A 16,571-nucleotide genomic window follows, 5' to 3' on the forward strand; every position below is an offset into this window, starting at 1 on the left:
ATAGGACAAGGATATCAAATGCTATGAATAGAAACCCCATCAGCCCTGGAGGAGGCGTATAACTTGGACAGAAACCATGTTAACAAGCAGCTGAGAGAATGGATTATAGAGAGGTTGGATGGTGGCATTTGAAGATGCTGCATCCCATGAGATGAAGTGCAAACCAGCCCCCTGCATCTTTGAAAAGAGCTATTCCCATCTAATGGGTGTATATTAGGGCTGAAAGGTTTTCCATATCAGCGTGGACATTGCAATGTGTGCTGGACGTGCAATGTCAAGCTGGCAAATTCACTCAAACATGTAATGCTACAACTTTTTTGCTGTTCAAAAAGCTTCTTTTGGTCCTTGACCAACATCATGTACATAATGTCACTTTAATTTACTTTATGTCGTCTGATCTAATTGGTTTTTGTGCAGTGGTCAGTCAGTTCCCACTGTGGTTAAGGATGCACTAGTCACCTACCACAACCTGAAACCAAGTGTGGCAGGGGTTGGAGGGGTTCGACGGTTTTTCACATCACAATTTACTGTATATCACAGGAAAAATCTATTCTATCCCATTTGATCTAAAGCTGATGTATGCCACCCTTTTCAGTCGCATTAATAGTGTTAAGTATCAGGAAGGTGGTCTGCTTAATTTGCTGAAAGATGGATACGCACTCGGAGGACATACTATTTAATTTTATGTTAATACTATTTTCTGATTGAAGGCAGGCACAATAGTAGGAACCAGCAGACTAGGATTCATTACTACCTCCTCTCCCCCTCCCTGATTTACTACTCTCTGTACAACTTCCCCATCCTCCTTCCAGACAAAATGCATGCCTGAGCACTGATTAGAAAGACTGACCCCTTGAATCTGTCACGTTTTTTAATTGAAATTCAAATCTTCGGTGCCACAGTGATGATGAAACATGGAGAAGAAGGTCTTTTTTTTTTAATCATTTCACTCTAATTACGATGCATGGTTATAAATATCTTAGCTCGAGAGAAAGAGGATAGGGGCCTCATCACTCCTGGCCAATCTCACTTTCGCCCCAGTGAGAGACAGTGGAGACTATTTGGAACTGTAATTGCGTGAGTGTTTATCTTTGTGGACTTTATCAGGTAAATGTGCTGAAGTGAAGATTGACAGTGGAGCTACTGAAGACTGGAGATGGCAATTTTCTTCTGCTGTTGTCCTAACTTTCTTATCTCATACTCTGTTGTTCCTTCGTCGATTCTTCCTCTCGCTCTCTCTTTCTGTCTCCGCCTGGCTTGCGGTCCGTCCTCCTCTTCACCTGTGCTGTGAAGGCAGGTTCCGGGTGCTGGCAAACAACAACCTCCAGATCCGTCAGGTGACCAAGCTGGACGAGGGCGTGTACCGCTGCGAGGCCAGCGTCGAGGCCCGTGGCGAGATCGATTTTGTGGACATCGCTGTGGTGGTCAATGGTGAGTTACATTTTGAGTCATTTCAACTGTATGTTTGTAAAGACAAATTTTAAAAAGAAATGAATTGAAGCAGGTCCAGGGCCTGACTGGCTCTGTAAATGGGAAACAAAGTAGCTCAGACCTAGATGCACAACACTATTCCAGCCAATCAGCAACAGGTGATTGAGGAGGAAAAGGGGAAGGGGAGAAGAGATGGGGGAGGAGGAGGGATGGTAACTCTAGCATGCTAACATGTAATCGCATTGTGAAGGAGATGGAACTATCAGCTATCTTTCTTCAGACGGACTCACTCCACCTTTAATTTGAAACCCTTCATAAGCCCCAAAAAACCCTGAAAGCAGCAGTGCTGCAGAAGACGTTACATGCAGAAGCTGGCAAGCTGCTCTTGATGTGGAAATTTGATGAGTTCCACTTCAAGAGGCCCAGAACAAACCGTTTTATAATGGCCACTAGGAGCTGTCAAATCCAATTTTCAAGAACAGAAGTGGTGGGTCATGTTACAGGCGCTACACCCTTGTTTCTCTCCATTCTTACTTTGAGCCAAATATTCATGTTCTTGTGAGGGCTGAAAATGCACAAGAATAAATTTCCAAATGTCTTGAATAGCTGAAAATTGCATAGAACGCCAGCAGGATAGTTTTTGTTGCGAAGTATAATCACCCTAGAGCCGAGTGAACAGTCTTGTTTCCAAGTCACCATCAGCATACATCTCATTGAATACGGACCAAAACCTCCAAACCTCGCTGGTGTTCAGGACGGAGCTTTGCAGGAGGCTATGCAGAGACATTCCCGGCACTCTTTGCAGTGTCAACAGATTAGCCTGCATTAGGGATCGAGTTTCCTCTGCTCACACACATTTTGTTGTTGCTGTTGAACAGTACTCGTTATTTCTTTCTGGAGGCTACGAGTCTGCAGTTGCTGGAGGTTAAAAGTATAATAGCTGAGCAAAGATGGCATGCACAGGAGCAGCTTGGCCTACTTAATGGTGGCTAAAAAAAATAATCACTGTCACATTGTAAAGATTGTATTAATTAGCAATCGTTTTTTCTTAGTTAGCTAATAACGCATTCAGAAGTGATTTATGATGACTAAAAAGAGTCAATATTCTCCTGATATGCATGCTAATAAGTAGCTGGTTTGTGTTGAATATGTGTACTTCAATATGAAGTGTGACTAAGGAATCTGTGTTTTCTTCAAGCAGCTAATTACTGTCGTTGCTGAACATGAAGACACAGTATAATAGCCTCATGATGCAATATGTCAGTTTGTTGATTATGACTAAAGTGTTTTTGTGCTTTGGTGACTACAACATGAAGTTGACCCATTTTGGAGCTTGTTTACCGTGTTTTGATCATCTGAGAAGTGAAGTCTGAAGAGGGCTCACGCTGCCGTGCAGGAGCTGAGCTGGAGATTCAGGCTGAATGTGCGGACCTTGGGGTGTAGGATCAGAACAGAGTTGTCAGCTTTGACAGACTCAGCTCCACTGACTCAGATAAGTTCATCATTGGCACACTTATAGCAGCGCTGCTCTTTCTGCCACCACTGGCGTGATTTATTTTTTTCTATTCTTTAGTGTGATTGAAATTTCAATTAGCGACGGCTTTGGGCTCTGTGGCCCAAAAATCGAAGGATGTCATTTTAATTTTCTCATTTGTCCTCATTTACAGCGAGTCACCTGAGACCGCTGAGGTGATTGAAATGTGATTTCACTAAGGCCACGAGCGTCCTGTAACGCTTGAACAGCTGCAATATTGTCTCTGCCGATGTAATTCTTTCTCACCTAATGTAATATCAGCACGGCCCTCCGCCCAAAAACTATGAATTGCATTCAATTTAGCACACCACTTACCTCACTTCTGAGGAAGATCCAATAAGCCTGCTCAATGAGGCACAACCTATTATTGCAGCGACACGACACTTGCCATGTGGTGCTGAGACGGGACAGGCTGCGGAGCGCTTTGCTGAGCGTCCTGAGCAGAGCGCACTCTCTGAGGGAGCCACACCCTGAGGACAGACTTTAAAGTGAACTTCACTTTGCCTCAAGGAGACTCGTTCTGTTGATCCCTGAAGACTCTCACATTTAGACTTGCCCTGAGCTGAGCCCGAAGGAGACAAAATCTGATTTGTGGAAACACCATTTGGTCTGCATGATAAATATATGAAGTACTTAGAGGAAACTGAGACTTAATGAAACGAGTGAGTTACCACTATGCAAGGGGACATCTGTTACAGCAGCACTTCAGTCAACTTTTTTCTCTGAGCATTTAAAACATGCTCTTAGACCTGTCCTTCTTTCCTGTCATCATTTAAATGAATTTAATTAAAGCTGCTGTAATCAATACTTTTATATTAAGAATGATACATACTATGAATGATGTGAAAGGGGTTGCTTGTCGTGATTTATCCAGTTTTAGTGTCTTTCAGCTCGTTGTTTTGGTTTTACAGCCCTCAGCTTTAATCTCTTGGGCCATTCTCATAGCTCATATTAGCAACATTTCCTGACTCTGATAACCCAACTGCACTGTCCCTACCCAGCGCCAAACAGCAGATAAAGTTAGCAACTAGCAAGTTAACACAGTGAAGCATTAAATAGCTAGCAGCTAATTGATTTAGGAGTCTGTAGAGACCAAAACGGATCTTGAAGGAGACTAACTGACTTAAATTTATCAGGTCACATTAAACACACCTGTGTGTCTGCTGCATGTGTAAACAGACAACAGCGTGTTTACAGCTTATCTGTTATTGCTGGTTAAATTTTTCTTTCTGTCTTATACTTTTAACACCTTTAAATTGCCAAAAAGGTATTTGCTCTGAGGCCAGAGAGACTTTTAGCAAAGCTCCTGGCATAAGAGAGCTGCTCTGAAGGTGACAGAGATGGAAAGGACACTTACTTAAATACCACCTACTGTCATGGGGCAAGCAAATATAAGCTGTCCACTTCTGTCAGTTAAAAGCCAGAATGTTTTTTATTTAATCTACTCAGCTCCTCGTGGTAATGTCTCTCTTCTCTTGTATGCTCCATTTGTTTTTCAATTTGTGAAGTTTTGAGAGAGCAAGGTGGCGGATATGCAAAGTAGACTGTCTTCTCACCCAGTCACATCTCAAACTAATAAATATCTCATCCAGATATTTGCGCGTTGTACAGCTGCAGCCCCCTTTGGAGTCTGCATAATCCCGGAGAAGTTGTCTGCAGTGCTCTGAGGCCGGTGATGTTATTTTTTACCTATGCTATAGCCTATAGGCTCAGCCATTCGCACAGGCAGCCCCATGCGAAACATTTCCATTTCCTGCTCTGAAGCTAGAAGTGTAAATTTCTTCTTACTTGGAGAATTTTATAGGATTATTCCCCTTCTATGCATTGCAATCGTGAATGCATGGTGGAGCAAGAAGAGCCATCTCAGTAGAGGATTTCCAAAGAAAGAAGAAGCCACCAGGGTTACCAGAGAATGTACAGTATCGACAACAACATGGGCTGGTTGACCAACACAGAGGCCCTGAACACAAGCAGATAGAGATAGAGTAGATTGCTAGGAGGCTCGGATATGTCAATGCAGTGCAACAGACTGCACAACATGTTTTATCAATCAGCTGAGGACAGTGAACTGCTCTGTGTTGCGCTGCCTGGGGATATGCTATTGAGGTAAGATAAACAAGCTGATAAAAAGCAGCCAGAAACACAGCCTTTCTCTGTCCAAAGACCCCTGGAGGAAGACGAAAGAAGAAAGCATGAGGACCAAATGGATGCAGCTCCACCTCATCTCCTGAGGTCCAGCATTCAGCACTTAAAACTGTCTTTTGTGCCACAGTCAGGATGGACATTGATTCTTGTCCACACAGAAGCAGAAACAACCAACCGAAAGGAAGACGGATCTGGACACTTTCCTGCACAAATCTTCCTAGACTGCTTTTTGGACTCTTTTTACAAGGTGCTGCCTTTCTTTTGTCGTTGCTTTATGTCACTATTTGCTTCGTCAGTAGCCCAGTTCCGCATGTGATCACTCAGATTTATCTTAGAGCAATGGTTCTCAACCTTTTTGGCTCATGATTTTTCTTAAAATAAAGCTGTGTTTACTTGTGATCCCTTGTGACAGTACAGTTATGAGCAGAACACCAAAAAACAAATAGATTTTCTTGTCTAAACTTCGTGTCACTGAAACCACTGTTGAAGATTCAAAGATGTAAAATCCAAAATAGTTAGAAAAATTAATACAGAGTTGTTTGGCCAACTTTATTTTTTAGTTCTTATCCCGTTAATCATCTTATGACCTTGCCCCGAACCACTAACTTTTAAGATTGTTAACTACAGCCATTCATGTTACATGTCTCACATCTTAATGAGTATCCAAGTCACTTTTCCATCAAGGTTCCATAAAAGACTTTTATCTTGCTAGGCAGGTGTTCATTGCCAACACATCTTCACGTACAAGCTGCAATAGAACATGGTTAAATATGCACAGAGAGGTTAAACCAATTAGTCCCCCATGTTAAGCAACAAAGTACATAGTTTGCTCTCTTGAACAACACTTAGAAGCCTTCCTGATCTGATGCCTCTGTCACCAGGACGCCATCATTGCTCTGTGCCTTCCAAAGCTCTTCACACCACTGTTGAAAAATACAACTGTTTTATAGTGTGACGGTGCTGAGGTTAGATTTATGGAAGAATGTTGGTTTTGGCTCCAATAAGTACAATACTTAACATGTGGTTAAGGTTAGAAGATGGCTGCATCATTCTTAAATAGAAACAGCGGTCGGTTTTAAGCGGGAAATAAACAGCGGTCTCTCGTCTTACAGTCTAAATTTTTGCCGCTTTGTCATATTACCTCCTCTTTTGCTCCATGATGATTAATACAGCTACTCACAGGCTTTGTTGCCTCAAAGACTGCGTTTATGTGCACCTAATATTGCACTATCACTCCCAATATGTCAATATGCCATGTTTTATATGGGTCACATAAACAGCATACTCTGTCTGGATGATCTGAATTTGGCCTTATTCCAAATTGAGTTTCTCCAGATTAAGACATGCAATATGCCAAGATTATTGAGGATGTAGGAGCGTCCTTTAGACAAGCAGCACATTCAGGATAAGTGTCTCAGTTTGGGATTTTACAGTTTGCAATGCCCAACCTCTTGCCTGTGTACAGTAAACTCTGTCAGGGTAGAGATGCGTTTACGAAAGATAGGCCCACATTTCTGGTCGGAATTAGAAACAAATCCTCTTTTAAACATTACGAAGACTTGGATATCAGCAAGTTTTGGGATGCAGATATCACAACCACCTTTTCTAGAAGGTGGTTGAGCAAAAGAAAAAGGGGGGGCTGTGTTGGTTAATTGGAGTATGCACAGCTGCATGTAAACAGGGGTATTAGTGGAATTCATTTTCATTAGCATGAAAACAGTTTAAAAGGAATGTTGTCTTTTTAAGAATAAAAGCAAAAACCTGCATATTCTGTGCACGTATATGTAGTCACTGGTAACATATGTTGTTTTGGGTCACTTGCGTAAACAACTAATGCGGTCCTGATTAAACACATGTATTGTTTTAGAGCACTGACTAGCACTCCTTCCCTAAATTTTACAATTCCAATCCAAATGCATGACTGACAGTATGAATATCCTGCAAAATAGGGGCTAAATAAGAGCCACATTTACGGAACAGACACTTGTGTCTGAAGGACAAAAGGCCCTTAATTTAAGTATTCCATCTCTGTAAAGGGCTTAAGAAGCCCTCAGAATAACCTCGAGGCACTCCGCCAACTTTATTTGAAGGACTTAGTTAGCGCAAGAGTCTTGTGGAACGAGGCTGTCTAGGAAAAGGGAGACAAGTTTTCAGCTTTGGCTTGCATGAGAGGTCTCTGCTTTTCCGATGTTCGAGCCTCTGATTGACGATAAAGACAACATGTAGTGTATGACGATGGCTTGACAATTTGATTCAATCATTTTATGACTCCATAAAAGAGTGTGGATGAAAGATTGCCAATTGAATCATGACATTTTTGTTCAAACAGCAGTCAAAGACAGTTATTCAGCGATTTCTGGATAGCACTGCCAATTACCAGCTGTGTCTTTGTGTTTGATTCATATTGTAAACTACAGGTGAACTTGATCAGCATCTCTGATTTTGGCGTGACACCGAGTGCTGTTCAGCTTGCAGCAAGGTCACGTTGTTCTTTTGACACATGTCAGAAGAAGTGTCAGTTCTGACTAATTTAGCAATGTGTTAACAGACGCTGCTTTAACTGGTCATGCAGAACAATATTTTGTCTGAGAGCCGGGCTGGAAAAGCTTCCTGTGTACTTTTTTTCTGGCCAACGTTAAGTCATAAATATTCATGTGTCCGTTGATAAAAGAGTGGTGTCTTGCCCATAAGCATGCAGCGAATGAGGCTCAGCCGACCCGCTGCAGCTCCCAATCCTCCAGTGTATCATCAGAGCAGACTGTAGATGAGGATGATGGCGTGTCGATGAAGAGGGGCCACCCACTGAATGGCTAATCAACCTGAGGGCAAGACAGCTCAGTGTGTAGAGGGTTGCAGAACATTTTAGGGAGTGATCTCAAAAGGAGGAGTCATGTAAGCCTTTCATCCACTGTAAGTAAACACAGTGCAGAGGAATACGATTAAAAACAAGGATTTGCAAATTAGAATAAAATGTTTTCCAATTATTCTTGAAATAATTAGGTAATCTACAAATGTAATTTTGAGCTCTGCGTGCTCTCCGTAAGCTTCAGAAAGTACAGGGCCATATCACAAGAGTCCGAGCTCCCGGCTCTCCCTCTCTGTGACGCTGTTCACAGTTCCATTTATCATGGACGTATTTTGTCCTTCCTGTCATGGCATGCAGAAATTTTTCATCCCTGAACACTGGGGGGAATCCCATGAAATGAGACATATTTCAGGTAGACAAACACATTTTTCATCCCCAGTGAAGTATATGAATCAGATAGAGTCTTACATGTCAAACACAAATATGCCATAATCTTTACCAACCCGGCTTGCTCGCTAGCTCTTTTAAAGGAGTAGTTCATCATTTTTGGAAGCTCACATATTAACAAATAATGTCTTGTTTGTTCAATATGTACGAATACCAAAGTGTAAAACAGACCAGCTGTGGTTTAAGGGGTATGTGCATTTAGGGTGCCAGTCAGCAGATTTTATTACCTTTGGACCCTTTTTCCAGCCTTTTTGCTCACTGGCTGCTGGTCCCACCTACATATCTACTGTACAGGCATAAAAGTGGTATTGATCTACTCATCTAACTTCTGCAAAGAAACAAAAAGCATATTTCCCAAAATGTCTGCTTCAATGCAAATCAGTTTGGTCTGATTATTAAAGGGGCTAAGATTATAACTCATCACTCTATTGATATCATCTGCCAACTTTTCCATTTTGCTCCCTTCAATGGGGCCTAATGTTTTCCCATTATTCATATCGAATGTTTCTCTGCTCTCCATTTTGATGACTCGCAAGCCACAGCAGTCAAATTTTGTTTCTATGGCAACTGACAGCGATGGAAAATGGAAATAACTTCCTGGTTCCCCCTGTATCCATCCTCAACACATCCACTTAATTGTTGGTTCACTCACTCACTCACGAGAGCAGCAATTTCCCCCTTTTCAGCTGTCAGTGGAAACTACTGCCTCTGTCCTTCAAGATTTCCTAAATTATTTTGCAGTGACAACAGTCATAACTGCTGGGTGTTCAAGAGGAGAATATAAACACAGTCTTCTCTGTGACATTACATTCCCAATTATAAATCAGACCTGGTTTGATTCCAGCTTGTGGGCTAATCTAGAAGGCGAAACAAATCCCTAATAAGCACTCCAGCAAAGGTCTTGTTTCAAAACATTCACTTGCTGAATTTCTAGTAGGTGTAATATGGTTATGACATTTAATGAAGACCATTTCACAAGTTCTAAACACGGCCGATGCTCACTTCGTTGAGGCCCATTAGCTCTGAACGGAAGACAAGTCCTCCAGCTCCTCAAGGATGCATTTAAATCTGTCCGAGCGAGTTTGTATCTTGAAATATGTTTGCAGTGGATGCTCATGCTTGTGGGGGGATGTCTGTAAACCTCACATTATCTCTGCGTAGCCTCTGAAGTTTCAAGAATATGACTAATACATGAAGAATTCATAAAGCTTGCCAGATTCTTTTTGGATGCTTGTTGCTGATTGGCTCTTTTGAAGTCTTTCTGCTCAGCAGTGTGTCTCGTTAACAGGGCTGTTTCAACAAGGCTCACTGGTGTGGGAGTGTGTTGCATATAAAGAAAGGGACACTGGAGATCTATTGGCGTGGAAATCAATGGTTATCATGTCAGGCGGGCGCTCGCTCCTCTCACTCGCCACATCAGGACTATTGGAAAGGATCCTCATGTTTGAGTATTGCTTATGCCATTTTTAGCCCTGATTAGCTTCCTGCACCCTGATGTGTGTCTCTGCACGTGTGTCTGTATTTCCTGTTATGTGTTGATTTACAGACAAAAATGGAGTTATCCCCTAATTTTTTTCAGTACGTGGTAATAAGTAAAATGATAAATAGACGCCGTGAGACAGCAGATAGATCAGACACTGTGGAATTTAGATGTACCCTGAAGAGTTTTTCACTCACACACTGACACACAGTGGTGTCGTTAGTGTAATTGATCTGTTAAGAAAGACTACAGGGCACTGCAGTGTTTGGTTCATTAGGTATCTGCGATGATGCTTTGTTTTGATTAGAATTCCCCATTCATTATCCCAAGTATGTCATTTTTTTTTTCTCCAGCATTTTCACAAGTGTGTTTCATGAAGACTGCATTTTAATGAGATTTTAAGCCGCATATCATATTTAATTTTCATCTTTTTACCGAGTTGTTTTTAGATCCACGTGGATTAAGTGTCCTCCAGGTGACATCACTTAAAGGACAAATTCAATTCATTAACTCTCAATAACTCCCACACCAAGTGAGAACTGTTTACAGTTTTGGAATATGAAACAATGCAGCTTTGTTTTCCCACAAAGTGACACCTTTAATGCCTTTCAAAAACAAATGGTGCTGATATGACTGTGCAGCTGCCAGGTACATTAACACATATTTACTGAAGAACAAACATCTGTTGGTCACATTGCAGGATGAGAGAAGCCAGTTTTTCAGACGCAAAACCCAAGATGTCTTCAGAAGTGAATTCCCTTTGTTTTCTTTGTGTGGGTTGTGGTAATTTTCTGTTGATCTTCGATATATTAAATAGCTGAATGGTTTTACAGCAAACAAGCTGTGTTTGAATGAGAGTTTTCTCTTTGGTCAAAACAAATCGAGAGAAAAACTGTTTTGTTGCATTTTGCTGTTGTTCATGCCGGCTAATCTCAAGGAAACCAGGGCTTGAACACAAAAGTACACACCACATTCTTGCATATTAGATAGATTTGAGTGAACCTGTTGTCTTGTGACGAGAGATTGATGGATTAATCACACATCTATAAGTGTAGACTTCATTTACACTTGCTGCTGAAATGAGATCTGTGTCTAGATACGTTATCCGGATAATAACATCTAATCACAGGCTTTTTCATTTACACCTGGCATTAATAAGCATTCTCATTATCTCAGTTCTGTCCACATAGTAATCAGATCTCATTATGCAAATTAAGTAGCTGGAGCTGGTGGACTAATTGATGTTGCTCTGTGCTTATTTGACCTTTGCCAAGGAAAGGGTCTTCAGTAGTTTTCTGCAGGGCAATATGCTAGGCAGATATTTTGTTACTAAAAATATTTACACCTACTTGAGATCTCCACCTCCAGATGTGGTGTGGTTGTTTCAATAGCATCCCACTTGCAATGCACTCTGCATGCTTTTACACCTGCGTTTCATTATCCATTTTCAAACAGCCTTGTTTTCAGTATCACTGTTATGAAGGCATAAACGCTCCAGAGCTCCAATAAGCTGCTCCAAACAGGAGTGGAAGTACAGCATAACACAGGCTTGAGAAATGGACTTAGAGGCCTGATAAACATGCTAGTGCCCTTAAAGCTGTCTTTCCCCTGTCATTGCAAAGGCAAATGGAGAAAAGCCTGGGCCTTTTCTCCCTCTGCTCTCCTTTCACTGAATGACAAGATGACAGTCCACAGCTGACACCAGCTTTTAACACCAGCTGACTTGATGGCAGGGACACGCTGTGTGTTTTTGACAGCTCTCAACATATCATCTTGATAAAGTCATCAAGACCTATGCTGTTTATCAACACTGCTGTTTGAAAAGTAGCGAGACATACTGTATTTCTATAAACACTGTATGTATTTATGTGCTGCACATACATTTTTAGATCAGTGTAGTGTCCTGGAACAAGTATTTAGTATATAATGTATGTATCTAATACCTGAGACAGCACAAGCTCACTCTTTCTATTTCCATGTCTGTTAAACCACTCAAGTTAAAATCACAGCAGTGAAGCACTTCTAATTTTGACTCTGCAGAAATTGGCCTGGCAAGACAAACAATGGCTGGAGCTTGACAAGAACTGAATAGTTTATTCACAAAAGAAAAACACTGTTTTTCGGAGACGGTGCAGTTGTTTTGATGTTGAAACGCATTTTCTGTCTTGCCATTGTTTATATGGATTTAGCTGAGTGTTTCTGCATCAGACAATTGTATTATGGTTTCACATCACTGTGTTCAGCTCCTTTGTGTTGTTACCAAAGATGGGTCAAAATGTTAGTTGAAATCCCCTTGGGATTACCAGCAGAAGTACCATTTTCAGTGAGTGCTTACAGGCCACTCGCAAGGCCAATTTAATTCATTTGAAAATGTTAGCCTTTATCATCTGGCTTCACATAGACTGAAATTTCTTTTTGAATATTAGTCAGAGTTTGGCTTTTAATGATCCATCCTTTTAACTCTCAGGGTTTAGTCACAATATTCCTGTCTGATTGTGTTATTTTCTGCTCTGTCTTTGTGTCTGCAGTCCCTCCGGTGTTGTCAGTGTCCCAGCAGTCCTTCAATGCCACAGCTGACTACCAGGAATCAATCACCTTTACGTGCATCACCTCTGGATCTCCTGACCCTGTGGTCACATGGCACAGGTACCTTTGACGTCCTTGATACCCAGAATTGGTCTTTGACACAGAACTCAAAAAAATAATGGACAGGAAAACATCTGCCTTTGAAAACTCAAAGATGAAGGATGGCAGTATACACAAGTAGTGGAAACACATCCAAAACCACAAGCATTATAGCGCATTCATGTGGTGTCAAAATAATCAGAAAATTTAGTTGCTGACTGGAAAATTCACACTAACACCTCAAGTTAGAACAGCAACTTGGAAATTGGAGAAAACTTTGGTAAACTAATTGCCGACTTTGATATAGCTTTGATAAGCACAAACATGGTGGATGAAAGTAAATGTTTAATTGATGTTAAGAAACGTTTTATGTATCCACGCATAGCACAGCAATTCTTTTGCTCCCATGTAATTTGTAATATGGTATTAAGGTTGTAACTATTAGTTGCTGTCCATGTAGAGTGACCTAGATTATGAAGAAAAGGTATTTATTCAAATTAACCCTGATAACAAGTCAGATAAAACAATAGTTTTGTGGTTTTAGGCAATGGAATGGTACAGCAACAAGTCGCGTCCATGTTGTTCCCACATTATGACTTGAATGAACACAGCGAAGTCGGAGGAACGACTTCCCCACTCATATCAATCATATAAGCATATCAATGCACAGTTAATCTGCTGCGATAACCTCTCTCTGGGCAGGCTTTCCACAAGATTTTGAAACGTGGCTGCAGGGATTTGCTCCCATTCAGGCACAAGAGCATGAGTGAAGCCGGGTGCTGATGTTGGTGATAAGGGTTGGTTGAGGTCAGGACCGTGTGCAGGCCAGTCAAGAATGGAAAACCATTTCGTTATTGACATGGCTTTGTCACAGTGAAATAGGAAAGGATCTTCACAAAGCTGAAAGCACACTGTTGTCAAACAATTTTGTGCTAGAGCATTAAGATTTGCCTTTGTGGAAATAAAGGGCCAAACCTCAACGCTCCAAACCAGAAGTCCACATACTTTTGCCAATATAGTGTATTAGAAAACATTAGGAGACACAATGTTCATGGTTATCATTAACCATTTCAGTCATGTTTATCATTTTATGCAGATTTAACCTATTTCCAGACAACAGAACATGCAAGTGCGACTACCCATCATCATTCCAAATGTACTCAACATTTATTGTATCCATGTATATGTAAATATTTCCTTGCAAAGAGCCCACTTATAAACACTTGTAATTTTTTGGTTACAGATCAAGTAGATATTCTTTCACAGCAGCAGATTTGTAGTCCACCCTCACACATTGCCCCAAGCAACCACACAATAATATCACATGCCACATGGCAACAGTGTCAAAATTTACACCTGAAGAGCATCTGGCACCCAACCGACCACTCACAACTTGACATCCAGTAATTAGCTTGCACCTACTCAGCCAGCAATTGTGACAAGCTATTTTCACCCGAGCATCCATTGATAACACTTTATTGATATTCCAGTTCATGCTTTTTTCAGGTAATGCTCCTGTTTGTTCTTCTTGTCAGTTGCCCATAGCACTGTTGCTGTATGCTTTAGCCCATTTAGCATAAGTCAGTTACACCTTACATTACTGCTGACTGTTTTCTAAACCATTCTGTTGTGTTTTCGATTTGTGAATGTGTGCTTCCTGCCTTCGAGGCAGCTATTAATTTCACTACAGTGGAAACTTTCTTGAAATAATCCACCACTGCAAAGATCAAGATCGCCAAGATCATGTCTTTTCATTTTTCTTAGCTGCATTATCATTGCATGCTAATGTGGTGGCGGGAGGTGAGCTGCAATGATGTAACTTCAGACATTAAGAGACATCAGACATTGTTTGAACTGTGATGTACTACCGACCTCAGGCAGGTTTCTGCACTTGTTTTTCATGCTGTACTGAATGAATGGAAATCAATGGCTGCCCTGAAGGAACTTCCAAACATATACGTTTGCTTTGGAAAATTGATTGCTGGCAATTTTGACTTTTATTGAAGGGGCTAAAAATGCTATAATGCCAGCATTGTCCTTAAAATATCAGTATTGCTAACTTCATTCAGTAGAACAAATCACTATTCTGTTTTTCAATACATACAGCTCCAACAATAATGGAGGGAAGAAAGAGTAAAAATGTGACTGGTAGAATAACACTTCTTATTATGTTTGAATGAATGAAACATAATGGCACACAGCAATGTTTGGAAAGCAAAGTGTGAAATCTTAAACACCCACATGTAGCTTTCACTCTCAGCAATTTCAAGTTATGGTCTTTTGTCCTTAATGCTCACATTTTATTATTGTTGTATTGTAATTTTCCACAATATGCAGCGGTCTCCAGGAGGTTCAAGTACACAGTGAGCAGCAGGTGTAAAACAGCAGCACAATATATTTAAAAAAATGTCTTTCTCTCAACTGACATCGTGCCATAATACACAGAGCATTCACAACAGAATCTGTAATAAAAGTGAAAGACAGGATATTACTTATATAATTACCAATATGTGTAATTTCTACTTGCTTTAAACACAATTAAACACCCAGAAAACACTGTACAGTAAATTGTTGCACAGGGTCATTAATTTCTCTCAGTCTTTTTTGCAAAGTAATTACTGTTCTCTGTGTTATGCCATTAACATTCAGGCTTATTTTTTCCTTAATCAAAATAATGTCAGTCCTACAAATACAGCAGGTTATTTTTGATGTGTAAGGAACAGAGCGTATCAATTAAGTAATGTTGAATGAGTCAGAATACGTGCAGTGAAAGGTAAACAAGCGCAGTGAGAAGCAGCATATTAGAAAGAGAAGTCACTCATGGCAGAGAAAATGAGGCACATGCATTACTTTGCCAAGTCTAAACAAAATCTGAAGACACTTCACAGCTGGAAACAAGCTAAACTTTGTAGCTCTCATTCATCTCGCTCTACGCTTTCCAGGCCCTGGCAACAGAAATTCTATTTACTCCTGGGTGTGTTACCTTGTCTTTCAGCAACAGAGCAAACCAGGAATATTAGATATTGAGGATATGAGGAAGCAGCATGTATAATATGATGCAGCTGGTGATGGGTGAGAACTGCTGTATCTTTTTTGTACCATAATACGAAATTGAGTAATGTTTGGCGTGGTAATGACAAAAGGCAATTGAAATGATAAACCTCTTCATGTGAAGAAAATGAAATGTTTGCTCATGTATTCAGCTAAACAGATTTGCAGTGAAAGAGGCTTATGGGCGCATTCAAAGTAGTGTGTTGACATTGAGATTAGTCCTCTAAGATGGCTAAACACTGACCAACAGATGAGGTGATTGTGACCTTTTAGCAGTGTTTGGTATCAGACTGACCCTCGAGTTAGATGCTTTAACACAAGAAAGCGGGACAGCAAGATTAATCCAGCCATCTTTGCCAATATGTGGTTTTAGAAGCTTGAAGACATGGGAACTACTTGCAGGGATAGCTTGTGAACTGCTGGTAGGCTAACGGCTAGCACATTTGCATGCTGGGAATATGCTAGTGCTAGTTAATCACAATACATCTTTGAGCTTCTTCCTCTTTTCTATCTACTACTCACTCTCCAGAGTAGGGTTGCATGAAACTGGTTGGTGCAACACATCTAAGCTACAATAGCTTCCTCCAGCAGTTCCTTTAAAAGATTAACGTGCTGCAGGTCAACGGCATGAAATTGTGGCAGTTATTAGCAGTGTTATGAATGTCTGTTATGTCACTGTAATAGCAGCTTATTTTTAAATACTGGCTAAATAAAATGTGAAGCATTTTTCAAGGACAGACGGCTGCCTCTCACTTAAGTGATCACTTCAACTGTACGTCAACATCAATTTTAAACTCTGCAGTGTCCACTGTATGTCAAACAGTGTGTTCTCCTTCATTTCCCAGGTCAACAAGTCCTGCGTGTCAGTCAGAGATCACAGAATTAAAATGTGCACATCACAACAAAAGAATCAGCTTAAGCATGAGCAACAGTCACAAACTCATTTATTTTCCTTTTGATGTCACCCCTCCCAGTGTCCTCCAGCCTCCCTGGTTGCATTTCCTGTCAGTGCGAGGTTTTGCCTCGTCCTCTGTGCATCTTGGGTAATGGAC

At 40.9% G+C, this 16,571-nt stretch overlaps 1 protein-coding gene across 1 annotated transcript in view; it reads left to right on the forward strand.

The window, feature by feature from the left end:
- The window catches only part of LOC121627357 (neural cell adhesion molecule 2-like), a 270,448-nt gene that overhangs the window by 197,568 nt on the left and 56,309 nt on the right, over nucleotides 1–16,571 (forward strand). Inside the window, exons 5-6 of the mRNA XM_041966221.1 lie at nucleotides 1,294–1,431; nucleotides 12,372–12,489. Coding sequence (XP_041822155.1) covers nucleotides 1,294–1,431; nucleotides 12,372–12,489 — 256 coding nt within the window. The remainder of the gene's footprint in view (nucleotides 1–1,293; nucleotides 1,432–12,371; nucleotides 12,490–16,571) is intronic.

The sequence above is a fragment of the Chelmon rostratus genome, chromosome 24 (genome assembly GCF_017976325.1).
Source record: "Chelmon rostratus isolate fCheRos1 chromosome 24, fCheRos1.pri, whole genome shotgun sequence".
In the NCBI taxonomy this organism is placed as follows: Eukaryota; Metazoa; Chordata; class Actinopteri; order Chaetodontiformes; family Chaetodontidae; genus Chelmon; species Chelmon rostratus.